Source organism: Colias eurytheme, chromosome 3 (assembly GCF_061535395.1).
Source record: "Colias eurytheme isolate Ceu_HAF_F1 chromosome 3, ilColEury1 Martin Lab GWU primary, whole genome shotgun sequence".
NCBI classification, from domain to species: domain Eukaryota; kingdom Metazoa; phylum Arthropoda; class Insecta; order Lepidoptera; family Pieridae; genus Colias; species Colias eurytheme.
This window is the reverse complement of record NC_142982.1, coordinates 6,969,758-6,994,970: the sequence shown is the minus strand read 5'-3', so window position 1 is coordinate 6,994,970 and position 25,213 is coordinate 6,969,758. Positions and strand designations below refer to the sequence as shown.

General features: G+C 35.7%; 1 protein-coding gene across 2 annotated transcripts; it reads right to left on the bottom strand.

Annotated features, from left to right (window-relative positions):
• Nucleotides 1-418: 418 nt before the first annotated feature.
• Nucleotides 419-25,213, bottom strand: pbl (epithelial cell transforming 2 pebble). 2 transcript variants are annotated; one of them, XM_090119776.1, is made up of 20 exons: nucleotides 24,922-25,213; nucleotides 20,981-21,188; nucleotides 17,061-17,196; nucleotides 16,749-16,961; nucleotides 16,362-16,505; nucleotides 13,962-15,524; nucleotides 13,575-13,706; nucleotides 13,153-13,435; nucleotides 12,913-13,028; nucleotides 12,695-12,822; nucleotides 12,314-12,484; nucleotides 12,117-12,232; nucleotides 7,401-7,561; nucleotides 6,996-7,136; nucleotides 6,621-6,750; nucleotides 5,658-5,812; nucleotides 5,334-5,444; nucleotides 3,780-3,875; nucleotides 2,797-2,946; nucleotides 419-2,344 (listed from the first exon to the last, which is right to left on the bottom strand). In XM_090119776.1, exons 1-20 carry the CDS (start codon nucleotides 24,992-24,994, stop codon nucleotides 2,228-2,230), a joined length of 4,344 nt encoding a protein of 1,447 aa, XP_089975902.1. In that variant the 5' UTR covers nucleotides 24,995-25,213; the 3' UTR covers nucleotides 419-2,227. The 2 variants fall into 2 exon arrangements, with proteins under 2 accessions (XP_089975902.1, XP_089975903.1); XM_090119777.1 differs by lacking the exon at nucleotides 13,962-15,524 and having other exon boundaries at nucleotides 24,922-25,211.

Sequence of the window (25,213 nt, the reverse complement as noted above, 5' to 3'; positions counted from 1 at the left end):
TTAGCAACAAACCAATGTTAGGAACGCTGTGCATTAATTTCAGACGGAAAAGGTAGTCCACCGAATACAATTACTACTCTAACCTACATGCCTATTACACGATTAAATTAAAATATCACAATATGTACAAATTATTCAACACTATATGGATATTATCAATATTTTGATTTGACACGAAACTCTTCCGAATGTCTAATCGATATTACATTAATCACAACATTGCACACAATTAGAGCGTATACGCACTATGCGGGTAGCCGTCCGGCTGACCGCAAGCACAATTATGTACGTAATATTCATTTCTATGCGCACTGCGATGCGGCTACCGCAGACCGCACAGTGCGCATAGAAATGAATATTCCGTACATAATTGTGCTTGCGGTCAGCCGGACGGCTACCCGCAATGCGGCTACCCGCATAGTGCGTATACGCTCTTAGACAGTAATGAAAATTTTGCATAAAATATATTAACAAGATCGTGGATATTGATTAAATATCTTTATTATCTAAAATTTTTGTCTCGCACCATATAGACATCAATTAAACATACTCAATAATTTTTTGATTTAAAATCACTGGAAATCTACGTAATGCAATCTTATTACAAGTCCTTATAATGTTATAATACTATCAAAAAGATTCACTGAACCCGAAACAAATTCGAAACCTGCTTTATCGAAGGCACTTCTTACCCGACACGGCCTCGCCGAACTTTGCACCTAAATAAGTAACATAATTGCTAAGTGTCCCAAAAGTATCGACGTGGAATTAGTGTCAACCAAAACTTTACGTTTTAGGAATAATACGTTGTCACATACATCACCGGTCCAAGGACAAACCACGCAAATATTTGCATCTATAAGCTCTACGTAATTTTTTTAGGTAGATACAGATTCCCCGTCAATAAATTGAAAATTCAGGAACCATAACCCACTGGATTGTGAACATACAGAGTTGAGCATCCGGTACCCATATATGTATATGTGTTAAAATTTATTTCTCCTATAAAACTGCCCCAAGGGCATGTCTACTTTAATCATAATAATTGTACATACGCGTGATATGTCATAAGAGTCGGAATAATACCCGATTTTAAATTACAGTCCTAAATAAAACTTCACACTCACACAGATACATTGAAATTCGGCTCTACATTCACTAACATATTGTGATTATTAAAATATGTATAACGAAATTAGATAACCATTCAAAAATAATTATAAAAAAAATCGAAGTCTGTTCAAATGTGCGATCTAGAATTTATATTTTGTGCATTATAATACAATAAATCATTCAGTCTTAGAAACGAATTTTACAGGATCATTCCGACTCTTATGAAAGTCTAAACAACAAAAGAGTTTGTCTAACAGATACATTGTAGATACTTTACAAATTTATAACAAAAATAATTAACTGAACATTAAAACGTAAATTAACGCACCGTTTTTTATATTATTTTTATTTAAATAACAGTTATTTTACATTTTCATCAGTGTTTTAATATAATATTTTGTTCCAAACTTGATATGAACTAGGATACAACTTGTTTTTATATTTTATTTAGCTTGATGCATTTTTCTTACAATAATTGCTTGTCTATTAAATCGACATGCGATTGTTGGCATTGAAATATTCGCGACGATGGGGTCGGGCGCTAAAGTGCGAGCGAAAATCACGTTTTCATCACTTTGTCCAATAATAATGTCTAGCACATTACGGATACGGAACAATTTCACTCTAAGAATGCATCTGAATACATTGACATATATTTTGACATCGAATTATACACCCAATGTAGCAGGCGCTAACATTGAAAGCAGCTACACTTGATGCATCATCAGAGCGATATGGCCGCTATAAATAGTATCCGCGTGGATTACGATCCGCCGCCCGCTCACTCAACCACTATAAGGCGAGCGTGGAACAATATGACGTCACGAAAAGCTACGTACACTTAGTTTAGACTCTCCAGCCCCCTCCAGCGGCACTACACAGATTTACAGCGCTACAGCACGATATACGTAGCACAAAATTGTTTATACTTCCGACTATCGTCCCGCTGGTAAAACGCCCAGGAATCCGAACTCCGCAATGTAACCACGGTATCCGTGCACAAATCTCGTATATTCATAGTGTCCCGCTAGTACAGCGTGTACTGCTAGTGGTACTGCTAGCGGTACTGCTAGTGCAAGTGCTAGTGTTCCCGCGAGGGGCGGGTGCGCGCGCGTCAGAAGCGGCGCAGCGCGGCGGCGGCGCCGGCGGTCGCCTTGCGCGTGGGCTGCACCGACAGCGGCGCCACCAGCACCTCGCCGCCCTCACCGCCGCCGCCGCTGCCACCCATCTCCTACAACAGAATATAACATACATGTAGAACGAGGGCTCAATATCATTACTATGATTAAATCCTTTTCTAGATTTTTATACACAGTTAAATTTGTAAACAATGTATTATAACTTCTGTATAATATAGATTGTTTTAATATAGGATCACTGTTTGTTTATAAACGTGGACACATATTACTGAGAAATAAATTTATTGATTCTTATTTTTTTTTTGTTTTATTTTATTCATATCCTATTATAGTTGAGGGTAATACAAATCAGACCTTTATATTGTGTAGGTATTCTAAAACAAATCTTTTAAGGTGTTCTTTGATTATAAATCTAATCTATACCTTTATCAACACAGAAGCCACTTGTAGTTAAAAAAACAAACTCGATCTAAGCGAAAGTACAACACACATTATACCTATTTAAAAATTAAAAACAATGATTTCATACATAAGACAAACTTACATTAATATTATTGCAACTCGCAAGCCTCATTTGCGCTAGTTGCTGCGACGCGGGCGTGAGGCTCGAAGTGGATCCGAACGGGGATATTATCGACGACATCGCGCGCTTCAGCTTTGACGGCGTCTTGTTGAACGACAACGCGCGCTCCACCTGATAATGATACACAATATTACTTAATGAAATAGTACGGTGTCGGTTAAGCGTTTGTTAGTTATAACACAATTTATAGCCCAAAACCATACGTCAATTTACTAATGATAACCATGATACTAATTACAAAAAAAATCAATATTGTAATATAATGAATTTTATTAGTTACCAATAACCTGTAATGAAGTATCTACAATATATATTTTATATTTAATATCACTGTATTTCGATAAATATCACAAAACCCATTAACTTAGTAATTATTACCCAAATGTTTACACACATCTTACTAGCATACAAAATGATAATGCGATGTTAACATAATAAGAGTTATTAGTAGTTTTGTAAATGATCACAATATAGGTAGCTTCAAAACGAGGGGTATAGCACGCTCACAAACATGTTACAGATACATCCGAAATATTACAAAAGAAAGCATAAAGTACGTGAACGCAATATTTTCTATTTTTTAGTTAAAATTACGAAATTTGAACCGAGTTTAGTTCGGTCGCAAGGAAATGACATTTCGCATCTGAATGCAAACAGGTTTCGAGTGTGATAATGATATTTGCATCCGCATGGATCCCAGGTTTAAAATGAAAAATGATACCAACGCAACAACTACGATCGTACACAAAAATAGACTCAGGCAACACTCCGTCCCAAAGCGTGCCACCGCGTTCAACCGAGAGAGTGCATCCCAAGCGTTTAAATGAGTCGACACAACAGCTAGCTGAATTAGTAACAAGAGGGTGACCGAGTAGCGCAGAGCGAGAGTCGGGCGAAGCGCACGTATCGGATGCGATTAGTGAAGGTGTCGCGAGGCGTCAGACCTGTGGTAGTAAGTGAGCGCGCAATACCCAAGTGTCAAGGAGCGCGGCCGACGGCGCCGCGCGCAGCCAGCCGCCCAGCCCCGCCAGCGCCTCCAGCTACAACACAACGCGCAACTCACACCACCCACTCCACTCGACAACACACTCCAATACTTCCAACTTATCAAATATACTTTTCCTTAGCTCCGCTCAATGCTTTCCAGCGTTCATGTGAATTACACGCTGGTATGAAATACTACTATAGGATAGCGAGACATACAAGTTACGAATATAATCAGAATCTCGATCGCAAAAAGAGAGTCATTCATAATTATTTTTATTTATTTATTTTAGCACCAAAAATTCGGATATCGCAGATTATATTAACATACTGTGACTATTTGTTATTGTTAAATTCTAAATCTCTAATTAGGACTTTTTTAACTATTCAATCATCATGGCCATCGTCTTTTATGTACAATATTATTATTATTATAAAACTTTGGCGATTCACACACGGCACCGCGCACCGCGGCGGTAGGCAGTGAATCCCTACGAGGAACGGACCGTTCGACCGCGCGGTCGGGCGGTGTATGTGTGTTTGGTATCAACGGATTTAATAGAAGCCAATGCAACTTGAGAACCGCTTCACCGCCAACCGCGGCGGCACGCGGCACCGTGTGTTAATCGCCTTATGATTTAACTGGGTAAAATTGAATTGAAAGTCCAAGGAAAAGGATAAAGAAAACTTGAGAAAATACTGGAGATATAAATTAACAGACAAGAAAACAATAATAAACTAGGCCATGATAATAGTTTATTACTATTTACTTCCTATAACGTTTTATTGTTAAGGATAACGATAGCAATCAAGGAATATGTACAATATTGATAAGATAGTAACAATAAATTACAAACATACAATTATATAGAGTAGCTACTTTGTGCAAGACTTGTGTATAGTTTATCTTACATATTTACTTTGTTAACTGTTCTCTATTAATTTCCCACTTCTCCCATATACAAAAATGTGGCGTGTCAATTAAAGATCAAAAAAGAGTATTTTTATGTTCCCATTGATATATGTAATATATAAGCCCTCCTCCTTATTTAATGTAATATATATGAATTTATGACGCACCTTTGAGAATACAAGTGAAAACACCATTTAGTGGATACTATTTATACATATACATGCTTTAGTTACGATACTAAAAAATAGCCAGCTTTTGGACATCACTTACCTACCGTTACTAAGTTACTTGTCTAGACACAAAAGCTGAGCTAACACGTCTATAAACTATTCATGCTCGCAATGGAGTGTGACGGTCATACTTAAAAAATATATTTGAATTTCGAAAATTACCCTGAACTTTTTGAAGTGAAACTTCTTTAGGCGCGTTGAGAGTAATATTTCAAGGTCGTGTCATGGCAATACCGTCACATCACGGTGTAAGACGACGATTTTGGTATCTTTGAATCTTGTCAAAGAAGTTTCACTTCTGACACACGTGCTCGGCACACACGCTCTTTTTATATTAAAATATGTACAAAATGGTGATGTCAAAACAATACCTTTATTCTAGTGCGTGCTGCGAACTTGGAGACTTTGGAGAGAGTACTTAGTGCAAGGTCGCTAGTATCGATGTCTAGCTGGTGAGACTCGAGGCACGCTAGAAACTTGTCCTACACACATTGAATACAACTAGTTATTTACACTATTGTTATAAACAATCAAAAACAGTATACCTATATCTATTATTTGTTTTACACTTTCTATAAAACTTATTTATAAGTAATAATAACTTAATCATCTATATAAATAAAAAAATATTTATAAATCTAATTATTATATTTTTTTAGTGCTATAACTAAGACATTAAAAGAATGTATACTTACAGCATCAGCTTTACAGACAGTATTAGCCATTTGCCGGCAAAGCTGTCGAAGAAAGTGTCCTTTATCCACAGCCTCGTCTGTTATCATGAACGAGTATAGCTTCTCCTTTAGTTCTTGATTGCTTCGACACATCAACGCAAATACGTTGTGACAATCTAGGAAAAAAAACAATGAATATTGAAAATATTAGTAACTAGCGGTCCGCCCCGGCTTCGCCCGTGGAACATATTTACGTTTTCTCTACATAAGAACCATCCTCGTACTTCAAGGAATATAATAGAAAAGAATTATCGAAATCGGTTCAGCCGTTCACACGTGATGCCGTGACAACGCGAAACGGGTGCAGACCCGCCGCCTTTTTATAGCTCCCGCCGCGAAGCGCGTCGAACGCGGCAACTGATACACAAAAATAATCCTTATGGCATGATTCTGTATTCACGCGCGATGACTTATAGCGTATTTCATGTATAACTTTGGTGTTTCTACACCGATTTACATGATTCTTTTACTATAACCTGCCCAGGAGTATGAAGAATAATTGTGCCAAATTTGGTTAAAATCCGTCGTGTAGTTTCTGTTTCTATAGCGAATATACAGACAGACAGACAGACAGACAGACAGACAGACAGACAAAAATTTTACTGATTGCATTTTTGGCATCAGTAGCGATCCCTTATCACCCCTTCATAGTTTTTTTTTAAATATATTTCATGTACAGAATTGGCCTCTCTACAGATTTATTATAAGTATAGATTAGCCCCACTTTTACACTAGTCTCTTTCACGATAACTGGCAATTAATATTTTTTGATGATGCATCTTTTAAGCAAGGCCTTCATCGACAGGCAGATGACGTACCCATTATAAAATTACGTACACAAATTATAAATTTTTCTGAATATTTTTCTATGACACAAGTGAAATTAATTATCAAATATTTACTACAAAATAATAATAATAATACCTTCAGCCTCCCTTATATCGACGACCCGCTTGACGGTACTCAGTGGCATGAGCGATATGTGACGGTACGGTTTGCTGGAACCTATCCTCATAGTGCCCATGCCGTTTGTTGGACTTTTACTGTTGAAAGCCTATTAAAAGAGACATTTTATAATTCAGTACTAACAGTCAAGAAGACTTTGTAAACTTACAGATTGAATATGTTAAAGGAATAAGATGCGATAATATGGTTTTTAATGGTGTGCTAGAAAAAGCGTGCACGAAGTAAAAAATAGTAAATTAATAAACAATTAAAAACATATTTTATGGTCTCTATATTTAAACATGTGGAAATCTCTAAAATCTAAAATAAAATAATTAGATTTTTATTTAATACCTTAGATCTTTTCTTGCAAACTTCCATGGTGTCCGTAAAAAGAAACAGTACAAGGTGGTCCCCTCTGCCCGAGAGTTCTTTGGATAATTCGACTACTTCGCATCGAGACACGAAGGATCGATGTGACGATACTAGATGAGCCTGAAAATGGTTACAATCCATACAAATACTGCCAACCTTTCACTGAAAAGCAATACTATTACTTTACCGTGTAATCTAGAGATATATTTCCATATTTCCCAATACATAAAAAACCTTTGGGCATTTACTAATTCCGACATAAGTTTGGTTTGAGTATACATTTTTTTTAAATTTTAATACGCAAAACATGTTTATCCTCGATAACAAAAATTAGAGGCAGCATTGCGTTTGAGAATTTTATTAAAAAAAAAAGCTGTTAAGTACCGGACACTGATCGATGTCGTTATAAATGTCGAACATCTGCAGCTGGCCCTCAGTCTTGCGCTTGTCCTCGTTGATGTGCGACATGACCTCGCGCAGGCCGGCCAGCGCCGACACCAGCGCGCCGTGGTCCGGGTTGCTCTTGTGCGTGTGCTTCAGTATGTCTGCAGAAAAGTTTCAGGTGAACAAGTTTTATTTATTGTGGATTGCTTTTGGAGCTTTTGTTCGGTTCCATTTCATTGATATGAACTTTTTATTTATTGCAGCTGGATCTAGGATGAATTTCGAGACCATCAATTCAGATATTACTAAATACGAAGCAATGACCAAAATTTAACCTCATTACAATCCAAATGAAAAATGATTATACATTGCACATGATTATTTTTCATTTCAATATAATATAATATAGCCTTTTATTCCTAAACATAGGGTTACAAGAGGTCCCTAAGTTCGGTGTGCCTTTTGGCATAGGCCTCCTCCAATTCTTTCCAATGTGACCTGTCCCTTGCTACTCTCATCCAAAATGGTCCCGCAGTCTGTTTCAAGTCATCTTCCCATCTTCTAACTTGGCGACCCCTGCTTCTTTTGCCGTCTCTTGGTAGCCAGAGGGTGACTTGCTTGCTCCATTTATTAATAGGATGGCGTAGCAAATGACCTGTCCATCTCCATTTTTGGGTGTCTATCCGGGTAAGTATGTCTGTGAGCTTGGTTCTTTTCCTTATGTCTGCGTTCCTGACTCTGTCTTTAATTTTCAGCCCAAGCATGCTTCGTTCCATGGCACGTTGACATTTTATAAGCTTCTCTCTGTGGTAGTGTGTTGTCGACCAGGTTTCGCAGCCATAAGAGAGAACTGGGAGAATACAAGTGTCGAACGTTTTCTTTTTTATATGATTGTCCAGCACCCTACTTTTCATTATTTCCTTCAACGACCAGTATTTCCTCCATCCTTGAGCTATTCGTCTGTTAATTTCTTTTGTCATGACATCTGAAGGGGAAATTATCTGTCCTAAGTAAATATATTCTTTGACATATTCAATCTTTTTGCCATCTACCATAACATCTAGTTCCCTAGAGTTTGACATCAGTTTTGTTTTACTGGCATTGATTTCCAGACCAACTTCTCTGCTTGCATCTGCAAGGCTCTGCATCATTAGTTGTATCGCTGCAGGATCTTCTTCTAGAAGCACCAGATCATCGGCGAATCTTAGGTGATTTAGGTGAGCTCCATTAATGTTCACGCCTAAGTGGTCCCAGTTAAGCTGTCTGAAGATGTGCTCGAGTACAGCGTTAAATAACGTAGGAGAGAGAGGGTCGCCTTGGCGCACGCCCTTTTCAACAGGAAATGGCTCTCCTGTTGATTCCAGTTTAATGCAGGCTTTGCTAGATGCGTACAAACTGTTAAGCAATTCTATATAACTACTCTGGACGCCTTGTTGTTCAAGGCTCCGCCAAATATAGTGGTGCCTGAGGCTGTCGAACGCCTTTGAGTAGTCTATAAATGCCAAGTATAATTGTTTGTTGTATTCGTTATACTTTTGTATCAGTTGCTTTAGTGTGTGTATGTGATCCAATGTGCTGAAGTTCCCCCTAAATCCCGCCTGCTCCACGGGTTGGCTCTCGTTCAGCGTTGGTGATATCCTTTCCAGGATGACTTTAGCAAACACCTTATATATACTGGAAATAAGAGAGATTGGCCTGTAATTCTCGATCTCATCTCTAGGGCCTTTTTTATGTAATAGAATTATGTGAGACTTGGTCCATTCTTCCGGGATTTGCCTTGTTTGTAGTATTTCGTTGAAAAGTTTTGCCAGCGCAGGACTAATTTCCTCTAAAGTTCCCTTCAGCAATTCGTTAGGTATCCTGTCCGGCCCTGGGGCTTTCTCGAGTTTTTGGGAATTTATTGCCTTGGTTACCTCTGAGGCGAGTATTTCGGGTACTTCGTCAACTCTATTTCCGTTTGTCTCTTTTACTTCTGGTATTGGGTCTATCCCTGGAACGTATTTATCAGTATACAGTCGGCGGTAATAGTCCGAAGCTAATTTCTGTATTGATAGTCGATTAGTTAAGTAAGATTCGCGTTGCTTTAGTTTCGGTATCCATTCTTTGCCGTGTTCACTAAGTTGTTTCATAGCCTTTTTTGCTCCTCCTGTTCTTTTTATATTTTCTTCCAAGACTCTATTTCTTTGTTTCTTGCGGTCATTTCTCATATTTTCCTTTATTTCCTTGCTAAGATTCGAAATTTTTTGGCGTCTATCCTTGTCCCCTTTGTTTGATATTAGTGCTCTTCTTTCGTCTAATAGTTCCATTGTTTCTTTGCTTAAATAACTTTCCTTGCTCCTTCGCCTGCTGGTTAGCATCTCTTTCAGTTTGTTTTGCAATCTCTTGTATTTAATCCCAGTTTCTGCGTCAGAGGTAATGATTTCATTGAATGATTCTGTTGTGCGGGGATTGCTAGGGTGACTGAGTTCAGATATTTGGAGCGGCTTATCATTATTAGCGAGGTTTTTCCTGGATCTTTTGGGTTGGTTTAAACTTAGGCAGCTCCTAACCATACGATGGTCTGTGTTGAAATTAAGGTTTTTGACTATGTTGGTATCTGAGAACGCATTTGCTTTGTTTGTTAAAATAAAGTCAATTTCAGTTCTGAATTTTGCACCTGGAGAGCACCACGTCCATTTGCTTTTAGGTTTTTTGAGGTAGCGTGAGTTCATCAGAAAAAGGTTGTTTTCCATCATGAATTCTACTAGTTTCTGTCCATTTTGGCTTCTTTTTCCATGACCAAACCTCCCGATTACGAATTCTTCTCCAATTTGCCTTTCACCAACCTGCGCGTTAAAGTCGCCCATGATAATTATATTGTTGTTGTAGTGCGGCTTTATTGCTTCTGCTAAACAGTCATAGAAGTGGTCTATGTCTGAGTTCCCCGAATGTTCTGTTGGGGCATATATTTGAAAGATGGCCCAGTTCTTCCTGTAACCCGGAAATTTTAAATGCACTGCCGCAATTCTGTCTGAAACTCCTTCGAATCCCAAAATGTTCTTCTTCACTGTAGACTTTATAAGGAAACCTACGCCTTTTTGGCCGGTGTGTTCTCCTTTATGAAACAATAAATAGTCATCCTTTTCTTCTATCCCTTCTCCTGGTCTTCTCATCTCGCTGATGCCCAGTATGTCCCATTTTATATTAGAGATGGCTATTTCCAGTTCTTTCAGGCTCTCTTCTGTTCTTAGTGTCCGAGTATTCAGTGTACAGACATGTATATGTTCAGTGGTCTTTGGATTATAATGTCTTGATTTGTATGGAGGGTGTTTGTCATCTTCCCCCACGGTGACAAGCCGGCTTGGGGTGCAATTTATTTTTGTTATGTTGGATGGTGTGGTTGTTGTGGTTATCTGGGTCCGGTTGTCGTATATTAGTTTTTTGAGATATTTGAAAATGAGGCTGATCTCCCGCGCTCTACATAGTTCAGTATATTTGGTCTGATAATTTCTTTTGTTGCAGTTTTAGAGGTGGAGTTGTTCGAGGTGGTCAATGTACTTTCCATATCGCCGGCATTGACTTTTTTTTGTAGTGGTGTTTTCGGTGATCTTGAAGTCTCTCTTTTCCTCTTTTCTCTGTTGCTTTCATGTGTTTTCTTTATAATCAGCCTATCATACTTTATAAACGCTATATTCCCTTTTTTCTTTTCCTCTTCGACTTGTTGCTGCAGTTGTTTACGTTTTTCTAATATTTCTTTTGGAAAGTCCTCCTATATATTCCTATATATTATATATATATTCCTACTGGCAGGCTAGGTCTATTTCGTAGAATCACATGCTTTTTCCAGGTAGTTGTGAGCGAGACTACAACAGGGCGATTTTTATTGAGCGCTTTTTTACCGATTCTGTAGATATTATTAATTTCAAAGACTTCAAAGTGTACTCCCATTTCTATTATAATGTCTTTTATGTAGTCTACTAGTTCTGTCTCCGTTGATGTTTTTCCTTCCTCGATACCAAAAAATACAAGATTATTTTTGCGTTTATCCTTGTCGACGGATTTGAGTTTTAACTCTAACTCGTTAATTTTATTTTTAAGTTGGGCGTTTTCTTCGGTGATCGTTTTAAGCCTTTCATCAAGAGCTGACATAACATTTTGTGTTACCGAAGTTGTTATAATTTTTGTTTGATGGTCCAATTTTTCGTCTAGTTTTGCGAGTAAAATTTCCATACTTTTATCCATTTTTTGTCTTATGGTAACACTTTTGTTGTGGCAACACTTGTTTTACTATGGCAACACTTGTTTTACTGTGGCCACACTTGTTTTGATATGGCAACGTTAGTTTTTCTATTACTTATGTTGGTACTATAGATTCCGCTCTATAGTCTATAGAAAATTTGTATAGAATGACACTTGTCACTTGACACAATTTGAGGTTAGAATGTTTACAATTGCGAATGATTCTTCTTGCAATATAATATTTTTTTGCTTAACTTTTCACTGAACACGTGTTTTGATCAATGTTATAGTCAATTGTACGTAAGACACACTTTATTGGCACTTTTTGCACTGTTTATTTATAATTTATCGCAGAGCTCTGTGACGTACGTGTATACAGATCGACAACCGGAAACGAACAATATAAAATACGAAAAATACTTTATAATTATAATATTGCATTATAAACAATGATTTTATTTATTGCAAGTAAATAACGCGTTATTTATAACAACTTACCATCCAGCAATAAGCTAATACTAGGTAGTCGCTGAACAGGTCGAATTAAAAGTTCCTGTAAGCTTTGCCGTCCACATTCTGGCTTTGTTTGGCAAATTTTCAGGAATGCATGAAATCTGAAATAATAATATTGTTTTACTTTTTCATTTTTAAAAATACATTTTATTAAATAGCATCCAGTTTTGTATAAAATTTACCTAGGATTCTCACGGTCACATTGTTGAAGCATTTCCTTGGTGTTTTCAAAAAAGTTAACGAATGGCGGGTAGGCTTTCACCATGTCAGGAGTGTACTTGAGCACTAGTCTACCGATGCTCACTTCCTCACTCCAGTGGGATTGCGACCAACGAAGCTCTTCCAACATACGTCTAAAAAAAGTGTAAATGCTTAATATTTTTTACCTACCTTGCCTACTTCAACCCCTATTTTACATTAATAAATTTTATATTCAAAAATATAATATTGTTATATTGAATTGACAGAGTTTAATTACAAAATATTTGAAATAAAAAAACATTTGTTAAAATTATATAATAATAACAGAATAATCAATTGAAATAAAAAAAAAAAATACTCACTGATGTAATTCATAAATAGGCGGTAGGTTTCCAAATATAATTTTTAGCTCAGTATTATTTAGAAGAGCTTGGTTCTTGCCATTGTTTGTGTCTTCTTCAGCCATCTCTTCAAGAGGTTGCTTGAACATCTGGTAGGAAATATTGCAGTGTTAATTGATATTAAAGTATTTTATGATTAAAATAAAGATTATTTGTTGTTTTAAAAAGATCATACTCACTGTGACTATCGTTTGAAGTATTCCAACATAATTGGATTCAGTCTGTAACAGTTCCATAAATACTTGCTGGCGTGGCGACATCAACTTTCGAACTACATTATCTGGTACTTCTGATTCTACAAATGCACAAACATATTCACCAATATAATTCCCATTATATATAATATATAAATTACGTTTGTTATAATAAGATTACAGTTGTAAAAAAAAATGTTCAAAAGACAAGTGCAAGGGCGGTACCTTCGAGCAGCTGCTTGCCGTCGGGCGAGGGCGTGCAGTCGAGCAGGTTGCCCGAGAGGCTGAGCAGCACCGCGTCGCCGACGGAGGAGCGCCGCTTGTGCAGCGCCGCGTCGCCGCCGCGCAGCTTGCGCTTGCGCATGCGCTGCAGCTGCGCCGGCGTGCCGCCCGCCGCGCCGCGCTCGCCCGCGCCGCCCGCCGCGCCCTCCTCCCCCGCGCCGCCCGCGCCCGCGCCCCCCGCGCCCGCCCCGCCCACCGACGATCGCCGCGACACCTCCTCCAGGTACTGTAACCCATATACATGTTGTACATTTTAGTCATCATACAATCGATAGTAAAAAATTTATCCTCTTCGCTTCAAAGTTACAATTTTATAGTTGTTCTTTCACAAAAGTTAAAAGAAATAAAATAAAATGTAAACTTACGTCTTTAAACAGGTAATCTCTCTCGTCTTGAGCTTCTTCATTTTGAACTGACGCCCAGAACCATTCGGCTTTCACTACGTGAATGCGCAGGGAACAATCGGGCACCACGACTGTGTTGTGTTCGTCCACGACCTGCAATTATTTAGGATAAAAATCTCTAACACATAAAAAACGGTGACAACTTTCCATGTATTTCTAACATTGAGGCATTTTTGTAAAGCATCTACATATAGATAATATAATAGACATGCATGTCGATACTGTTATCGGATGGCGTAGCGGACTGTATTTCTTTGATATAATGGCATGACAATTCGCTATTTTCTATCGAATAACAAGCTGATCTAATATTTAGTAGGTTTTACTGAATTAAATGAGGGTTAGTACCGGCAACAAGAGTCCATGGCATTGCGAAATGGCGCGGGCGTCGCGGATGGGAGGCGTCGAGGCGGGCGACGGCACGGCGCGGGCCCGCAGGGCATCGGAGACGGACTGGCACGGGGACGAGGGAGGGGGGTAGCACTCTGTACTCACTGGGAGGTGGCTGGCACTCTTCGCCCTTAATTCTGCACTACCGCAGATAGAATGACGGTGGGTTCTCAACCACACTCTTTGTGGTGTCTTAAATATCGCGGATTCGTCCAATTCGTCGAAATTTCGCGTTACAATAGTTGGGGTTCTCATGTCGGTGCTGTCGACCGTATCGACTTGTACGGGAGATATGTCTAAATGCATATCATTTAAATCCCTCTTTGGCGTAGAAACGTTCTTTAAATCTGAGGGTAAGTGAGATGGATCGACTTCAACTGTGTTACGCTCGGCACGCTTTTCATATTTCTTTTTTCGTTCACTTCTAAAAGAAGCCGTAAATGACTTGACACTTCTTCTTAGTTTAGATTTGACCGTTTTAGAACTACGGATCGATGCGAACGAAATATCAAAAAATCCAGATTGCTTACTGAGATTCATTGAACAAATTGATGTATCATCGTCTTCCCTGATTGGGGAAGAAGTTGTAGCGACAAATTCTCCAGCTGGATCAGTCGGTTTTACGCTTTCTGGACTCACAGGTTCGACTGTAATATCTCCAGGTACCTTTGTTACGGAATCTTTTTTTGTGCGTTTAAATATAGTTGGTCTATTTTTGAATTTGAAAGAATCTTTAATTTTTAGTCGTTTGATAGATTTCCAAGTGGATTCTTCCGTTTTATCGGGCGATAAATTAGTTGCATCTACCGGGCTCACTTGAAAATTAGAATCCGTTGAATTCCGACTTCTTTTCTTTCCCGAAGAAATTGTTGTTGTGGACTCTTGTAATGCTTTACATTCGACCGATGTTGGTATTAAAAAACCAGTTTCATCTTTATAATCCAAATCGCATAAACTTTTGGTAAGAGAAGAATTTAGAGATCCAGTCTCTGTTAAGCAATCTACGATATTAAATATATTCATAGATTTATTTTTAAAAACTTCCCTTTTATCTTTCATATGACCTCTTGTACCATGCAAATAGGACATATTGTGTTTATTTTCTTTGTCACTAGTTTTATATTTTCGTAATTCTATTTGTTCATTTCTTTGATTTCTATCGTTAAAGCTTAAACGTAAATCGTCTATAAACGTGTTATCTATATTATTAATACTGCTGTTACCATCGTAACTTTTATTCTCACAATTATTTCCTTTACTATTTCTAATTCTGTCTCGTGCAGTTTGCAAACGTTTTTCCCTCTCATCTTTGAGAACATCTTCATTCGTTTCATTACTTTGTTTATTAGGACTAGACCGGCGACCCGATAGTCTTGCCGACAATCTACGGTACAGAGAGCTCTTTGGAGTGGTTTGAGGTCTATTGGGAGTAGAACGGATAGCTTTTGTTGAAGTGTTAGGGGTATTTGAATGGGGTGAAAGGACAAGCGAACGACCGAAAGTCTCCCCATTGGCCATAACCTGAAACATGTGTGAAACACACCACGCAATGATGTAATGAAGCCATTCCATCTTAATCATGCAGAACTATTGAGACATAAAAAGCGACTAACGAATTAAGTAACTGATACAGAAAGAGATTGAAAAATGATAGTTTTAAAATAGTTTCACATTTTTCAGTTATAAAGTGGATAGGAAGCATTAAAATATACACATTAAAAGTTGAACTTGAGGTGTGAATTGATGAATGTAAATAAACTGCGCTAATGTTATGACTGTGCTACACCAAATATCTCTAAGTGAACATAAAAGCAACTGAAAATGTAAATGAAGCGAATATTTTAATACACGCATTTGGTTTTGCTGAAGCAGTGAAAATAGACAATGGGTCGACTTTAAGCCGTGTGGACAGGAGTGATGTCAGTGCTTGGGCAAAACCTACTTTAACTACTCCTTTTACTCTAAAAGCTGTTCTACTATTGGAAATAAAAACAAAGGAACTATGTCATGGTATTTGTAGGAAAAATGCAATCTGAGCATGAAAAATGAAATTTCAGGTAAACTTTATATGCCAAGAAATTTTCTATACACTCATATTACCAACGAAACCTAGTAAGTGCACCAAAAAAATAAGGAAAGCTAGCACCACTACTATAATATTGTATCTACCAAGAATCGTGATCTTTAACTACTACTTAGATACTATGTGCATGCTTATTTTGCGAAGAGTAAATTTTACAACTGACGTAATTTTTTGTATCTCAAATCTGTTTTTTTTAAACACATTCTTACTTATAAAAATAAGTATTGAACTTTTATTTAAATTATGATTTATAAATAATATGTAAGTTTACTTACAACGTGAGTGCAATCAGGATCATCGAGAGGACAAGAAGAACCGCCATTGCTGGCGAGAACTTCGGCCATGTGCTGCGTCTCATCTTCAGGAAACCCCACGAAGCACACGCGAGCACCCGCGAAAACTTTCAATTTGTGCTCTTTCTGGAAATTTCAATCGAATTATTTTGACAGTAATCAAAAGAGATTTAATATTAAATTTACATTTTTACATTGTTCCAAATACGAAAACAGTTCCAAAAGAAATATATTAATTAATATAGGAATATTACGCAGGTATCCAGGTAGTTTTTGTAGAACATTGCATTTTAATTTTAGGAAGACATAACTGGTACCTTAACTACTATTTCAATGTAAATAATGTTGGCATAATGTATTTAAACTTACAATCATACTATCATCTGTGGCAAAGCACGCGGGGTCATCGCGTCGCTCCCAACAGGCGTCAACCCACGAGCGCGCCAGCACCGGAAGCCCGAAGCCCGACGCGTATCGATACTTGTCACCTGTCGCCGCAGCCGCAATCAGGTGCGTCACCTTACTCGACATGTCCTTGCGAATAGAGCCCCCCATATAGTGTATAAGTGTGATCAGGTACGTCTGTCGAAAAAAAAACAAACATTGTAAATCCGCTAGGCGATAAATTATATAATACATAATATAATATAATAATACAACAATAAATTTTAAAATCCTTACGAGTTCATCCTTTTTGCGAAAACCCGAGAAACATATGACGGCTCCGCGCATGGCCAATGAATATAGAGGACGTGCGTTGGCCGGCGGAGGTTCCTCACGCTCCGCGAGCTGAAGCACCGCTGTTGGACCCAGCACCCTGCATCATAATATATTTTTCGTATTATTTAATAAATAAACAAAAAATATATATTATGAAGATGACACGATTGTACACTATCCTCATTCAAGTCTAAGTTATAAATAATAACAGTATACACTAATAATATTCTTCAAAATTTTCATTATATACTTAGTATGCTCAAATAAATATCAAGTAAGTATGAAAAAATAGTAAAATTAATTTCTAAAAATAATTAAAGATTCATTCATAAAATCATTGATATTTATTCACTCGAATACGTATGTGACATTCTCATACTGTTTCCGTCGGGCTGAATGAACCGGAAGGACGCCACGTTAAATAACAGAATTAAAAATAGTCATCCCATTTAACCATAATATTTACATAAATCTCGCCCAAATCTACAAGACAGTTATAGTCTAAAAATATCTGGCAATAATACAAATAATGCATTGGTTTCCGTATACATCAGTTTTAAACATGTTTATTAAATTACAGTTGTGCAAATTGCGAACAAATAACCAATCGTATTTGTTTTGCTTAAAAAAGTATTATCAAGACTAATATAATATATCCATCACCTGACATGAGAAAGATATCACCAGACGTTTATTTTGTGAGCATTATACCTAGTTATGCATATCACGCGAAATTTTTATGGATCCGATAACGCGGTTGCTTGGATATCACTAATCAACTTTACTAAATACCGTTTAGGTATACGATACGTCGATACAAATGTTCCCAACTTCTTATATTACACATTTGAAGGTTAAAGTTAAACTAATTTATTACAATATTTCATATAGCGGCTGGTCCCGGTTCCGCCCGGATACATAATTAAAATTTTAAACAGTTACCGTTTTTTCAGTTATAAGTGGTGTTATTAAAATTACATACTTTCTTTTACAAAAATAGATATAAGTAGATTGATAGATAATTAAAATAATATAATATCTGATTCGAGCAGAGTAGCTAATGTAACATAGATTTTAATTTTATAAAAAGAAACTGTTATCTGATGTTGTGTGACAATGAGTTAATTTAATTTATCATGTTAGTACTGTCTTGGATTTACTTATGATCTATTATTGTAATTAAATTCTCTGCTGTACAAAATTTATGTACCTACATAAAATATTTTATTAATTCTAGTTAACAACAACTAACATTAATTATTCAGTAAAACATATTAGTATCAATGCAAAATTATAATTGTAGTTTTTACAATTTTTATGTTTATTAACTTTAATTTATTTCTTCTTGTACACACCCGCGGTGACCATAAATAATGAAAACGGAAGAAGCTTTTTTCCATTTGTTCCAACTTCCAATACCGGCTACTTAGATCATGTTTTAATTAAAATTTTTAACACTCATAGTCATAGTCGCAACAGGGGACGGAAGCTAACAATTTTTAAGAAATAAAAAAATATCTCGTGACGCAGCCGCGGCGCGGGCGCCGACGAAGTTTCAGTGACGTAGCACCAATATTTACAGTGGGTAGGAAGAAACATACTCAACGATCACATATTCACATCAGACATGAGCCGATTTAAATAGTTCTGACGAAGAATATATGATTCTGCGGAATGTACATGTATACTATCTGCTTATATTAAAGTAGGTTAGATCGGAGCACAGAAATATTGAATAATACTAAACTTGTGTCTGCAATAATTTTGAATGCCCACAAATAAATATAATTGCGTTTCGTAAATTAATAATAACCCATTTTAATAAATATATATATCGAAATAGTTAAATAATAATGCAAAAAATCTTAAATCATACCATACAATATCAGTAAATTTAAGACAAGAAAATATGACCAACATTTCACATGTTCGAGACTCTTGAATTTTCACGTCAGTCAAAAGCTCTTGAGGTGTTTCATCCTCTTCGGGGGTGGGAGGTAATCGTGTAGGGCCCATCCTTACAATATACTGTCAGCACTAGTCCGCAAGTACACATAAACACTTTTACAACACACTAAACAATCACTGAAAGTATTTAACATCGTATCAGTCGTCACCTCCATCATTCATAAAACGGGCACACGTTATCCAGCATACTTCACTACGCTGTATATCCAAATATATTTTAACATGAATGTATATTCCGTAACTATCCTTACGCGATTCACTTTAATTCGAACAAAGCCCGAACAGCACGCACGTTATGCGTTTCAGGATAGATTGAAAAACAGCCGCGAGGAATGTTGGCCGAAAATAGCGAGGAGCGTCGTGCGGTAGCAAGGGCGACCCTCGTGCTACGTAGAGAGTCGTGCTCGCGTCGTCACCCCGCGGGCCGCACTTGTACTCGAACACCTACTTACACCTTTATTTACAACGTTCAGTAAATACAAAAAGATCACCAACTTTTATGTGAAAAACATACGTAAATCGAAGACTACAAAGCCGTCTTATTGCAGGCACATAAAAGTAAAACGATCCAGTGATCAAAATAGTAATTGTATTTAATTGACAATATTTGAGGCTAATCGGCTTAATTGACTAAATATTGCGTGTAAGTGAGCATTTAAAATAAACCTTGACCAAGAATACATTATTGTTATTGAAATCGAACATGCTTATTACTCTCTCTGTTAACTGTTTTAGTATTTCAATTTTCTATTAAAATAGTTTATTGAGATGATAATAAAGTATGTTATCTATTATTCTATTCTAAATTCATATACATAGCAATATTCTCAAATGGTAGACAATTTATGATCTTTAAATTAGCTATGTGAAATAAACTCAAGAGTTTGAATTATATAATGTTATCGGTCGATAAATGGTAGACTGTATATCTACTGTAATGCAACTAAATGCATGATGAAAAATATCTTTTGATTAGTTAGGTACCCACTATTTTTATGTTTCACAGGTTGTTAAAACAATCATGATGTGTTTATTCAATGTAATATAAATTCCATGAACTTATCATTATTATTTTAATGGCATATGGAATATGATAAAGAAAATGTTCGAGAAAACATAACGGTACAAGCTGGTGATTACTATACGTTATATATTAAATATATATAAACAAACAAAGTTAGGTGAATCATCCGTAAACCCAGAAGAGTGATAAGTAGATCCTAAAATTAATTTTCTCAAAGCAAACATGAGTCGAGGTGTAAGGTGGCTCCAGGATTGGTGCGGCGACCGTTTAAAACAATAAACATTTAATCTCATCAATTGGTATTCATGTTGAAACAATGAAATGTTCTTCAAACAAGACGTCATCTACCAGTCGATATTTTTAGTAGGCTGAATATTTGACTTGAATTAACATTTAATTTGGTAGCAATGTGTTTTAATTGAAAAAGAACTGAAATATCTAGAAATTCTAACGTTATTATGAACGATTAATAATTTTGCAATCACAAGCTAACGCGTGGTGCGGTGTGCCAATGTTTTCAATTACAAATAACGATCAGTTTTAGCACAGCAGTCAAAGCGTTAATAGCTCCATATAAAAACCATAAATCATGATCTAAGGCTGATTAATATTTTTCTAAAATTACATAATAGTGAAGTCCCATGTCCCCTAGTGGGGTAAGGGGCAGATGCATTATACATCTGTTTCACTGATCGATTTTCGCTTAATGACGCTTTTTTCAAACCAGACCTAATATTTGAATAAAATCGTTACAATCAAACAAATAAAAAATCAAATCATTCCTCTCTATAACAGTAATTTTGAGTGCTTGGATAAACACAAGCGGAGGAAGAGGAAGGAGTCTTAATGAAAATTTTATAATTTATTGTGATTTATTGAGCAAACTGACCTGTATTTTGCCTTGTGTGCAGCATCGAATAGGTCCCCTTCGAATGGTGTGGTTACAAGATAGGCTGGGGGTGTGGGCGGAGGCTGGGATATGGGCAGTCCCTCGGGCCCGGGAACCGCTAAAACGGTACCAAGTCGTTCGCAAGCTGCACGCACTCGCTCACACTCCAGACATAGCTCGCTCACGTACACCACTGCCGTAGATGAACCTGCCAGACAAAAGGCATGGACTTCCGTTATTTTATTGGCCTGTATAACCGTCGAAAAATAGGTAATTAATGAATAAATTTTAGTTTGGTTCTGTTATTGTAAATATGTATTTTATACTATTATCAATATTGCAATTTTGTCTCAGTTTTGATAAACCAGTTTCACGTAGTGATCAAATAAGTAAGCATAGAAAAGGAACCGATAGCTTTCAACACTCAGAAGCTATAGGCTCATACGTGCTCACGCATGCCAAAAATTCATAACGACAAATAAGTAATTTTAGAGATATAACATTTTACAAGGATGTACCATTGACGTATGTAAACGACTCCACGGTAGGATATGTTCACAGTATTTAATTCCCAAAGAAGGATGTTTTGTATATCACATAAGGAAGTCTTAAGCTATAAACAAGATTTATCTTATCACGACAAACCGCTCGAAAAGAAACAGACGCTGACGTTTACCATTTTCTTTGATCCTGTAATAATGCTTTGTAATTTGAAATCGAAATTTGTATAAGATCTTTTGATATCGCTCTATGCATTATATTGCGTCCTTTTCAAATGGTTATTCTATTTACTTTGCAGGAAATACGAAGATACCTAGGAATTACGAGTGTACATTTTTTCAAGGAATACCGTTCGTTGGTGACGACCTTTTGGGACGTTATAACGTTAATGGTTCAGGGTCGCTGAGTCATCTCTGCGACACACAGGGAACACCCGGCACTCTTGGCACACAACACTCAATGAAAATTGAACAACCAAATGACACGAAAATTTCAAAGGGTGGTTTCAGGTATTCATAAGTGAGTAAGTAACTGATCATTACAAAAAATAATCATGAGTTTCATATTACATCTTGTAGATGTAAGTGTTAACTTCCCATATTAACTTCTTTTAAGGTATTAATTATGTTGAAATTTTTGTATCTATATTCTATACTTAAATATATCTGAATTTTATGGCTAGAGATTAATATTTATTTTTTTGTAATTCATGCTATGAAGGCATTATTATCCACCTAACATAACTAAGAGTTTAATTATTGTAAAAAATTTTTGGGCAGAAATTGACAAAAAATTTACAATGACAATATGAAACTATTCACAGGGTCCTGAAAGTAAAGTCAACTTATTTTTCAGATTGCAAATCTGCTATTTGATTGAATGACTAGCGCGTTAATTGAATGACTAGAGGAGAACTCGTCAAGTAGGTTAATATAACATTCAACGTCTTGACTGAACGTAATTTAGCATAGTAGTTGCTTTGGATAAGGGGGTAGGTTAGGTTAGGTTCGTGTTTTTTTTTTCTACACGGAATTAGAAACCCCGCCAATTGGGGCTTCTTGTGGATGTTTCGAAAAAGCAGATTCTATCGTCATTCAATCAACGCGCTAGACATTCAACAATATGCCGATAGATACATCCGCTGCATTCAAAGGGCTATGTTACAATCCGTTAACTGGTTGGATGTTGAATGACTCTTGTTAAAACAATATTCGGCCTAGTCATTCAATTAAATGTCGTCATTCAATGAACACGCTCGTCATTCAATCAAACAGCAGATTCAACTAGATGACGACGACATAAACATTATATATTTCATTTAAAGTATGAACCAAGAAATTTAATTCATAATAACTGGTTTTCTTACAAAATCTATAACTAAAATTCTAACCCAAATTGTATATTTTCAATGCACACATTGTTCAAAGTGTAATACACATAAAGATAGGAATTTAAATATGCCCAAACCGTTGTGCTAGTATAGCTTACCACAGAAAGGAATATGTTGTGATAGAAAATTCTATATCATTAATTGTAATTTTTTTGGTAATATGCATACAAGTTTACATTATGAAACATGGAATTTAAATATATATATTTATAATAAATATAAGTATCTCTAGTTGATTTATTATAAAAACTAAATAATGATATACTTGTTATAGAGATATTTTGCAAATTAGGATTCAATTCAAAATAATTGTAATAAAACCCGCAATTGTTATTTATACTTGATCTCATTTGATAAAGCTGTAATTTTAATAACAGCTAGTTTTATATTAATATCACACACAAAATAATTAATAACCAAAAGCACTATAAACTACATTTTAAGACACAATAAAAACAAAGCTTAGTACATATTTTGACAAAACTTGTAATGTTCTCTTTAAAATTATTGAATTATCTGCTTTTTGATAAGACTTTTTTTTTTCAATTTTCACCACCATCTTTTATTTTAAAAGGGAAAAGGCAATGTGTACAAAACGTTTTAATGAAATAACAACCATTTTTTTTAGTATTTATAACAAACATTAATATTTTTATTTGCAAAATTTACATTTATATCTGCTAAATATGTTTTAAATAAATTGATCAAATATAATATTTGTGTTATATCACAAGAATCACACCTCAATTTATGCATGCAAGTGCACTCACATCCTCCACCGAGGTATGACCGTAGTGTTTCTACCAACGCTAGCATGGTTGGCATGACAATTGTGAACCACACATTACTCCATCTGCAAATGCTGTGCCTATTGACATTAATAAGCATAAAATATACACAGAAATGAACAAATTTATCATTTGCTATTTATTTAGACTGAAAACTAATGATTTAAATAAAATTAAGCAAAATGTTCTGGAATGGTACTTTAATTTATTGGACTTAAATATGAAGTAGGTAAATTACAGAAGTCATGTTTGATGAGCAGATTTTAACATTAAGAAATACCACACATAATTTTGTTGTTAATTAAATTTTATTTTAACAATCTTAGCTAGGTTTTTATTGTTTTGTCTTTATGTTTATTATTAGTATTGATTTGTTGCTTTTCATTGAAAATATTCTGTAAATATTTTTTAAAACAAATGTTAACTGTATTTTTGTTATAAAAGGAATGGCAGTGGTATTTCAAGGTTCAAATGTTTATCAATTGACACCATTTATCCAAGTTCAAGAGTTAATATTATCAGTAAACACTTAATAACTTACATATCAATGTTATTTTCACAATTCTACACAACATTTCTAATGTTTATATTATGTTAACTTACATAAGTGTAAAATGCACAACATTTTCAAATATAATGACTTCATTATTTTTAAACCTTGTCTGGAAGGTCATATTACAACATACATGAGACATTTTATTGACTATTAGCAGAAGTTAAAGTGAAGTCCAAATAATGTTAAAACAATTTAACAACTACAAATCAGAGTAACAATCAATTTTGTTGATTTTAATTTATTGGAAGTGTATGTGGTGACGTTTAATAAATAAATAAAATATAAATATCTGATCTCCAATCATTACATATATTTTTTCAAGTTCAATTTTCATGTTATGTTTACCTATAACATTCATAAACCATTAAACAAATTAATAGTATGTGAACACAACACAATAAATACAATACAGTAGTTACACTGATAAAGATTTTTTTATATAAATTATAAAGAATTTATGAATGTACTTATAAAAATACACAATATGTAAAAAGTTCACTGACAAAATGTACACATTATTTTTTAAGATTTGTTTTTTGACATCATCTATGACAGTCAAAATCAACGCCAAACTCAAAAATACGTTAGGACATTTTCATCAATTAACCTTAATATCTATTATCATTTTGCTATAAATTCTACTAATAATTGCACAGGGGAAAACTAAGATGAAAAACATGAAGATGTGTATTAGAAAATTACCTACCATCATTTTCTTGACTTTTGTCAGTTACAGTGGTGCTTCCTGTTTGTGACATACCCCTAGACAATTCGTCCATCTTGCGTTGCACTAATTCAATAAATCAGTCATGAAACACGAAATGTATAGGATTACACATAATTCTTCACACATAACTAAACACAACACTTAACGAAAATTTGAGTGTTTTTCGCATATAAACAATGCAATCCACTCTAAATAGGTACATTCCCAAACTTCAAAATGACCGTAAACGAAGTGAGCGCTCGCCAGCGCGGGTGACAGATTTAAAATCAGG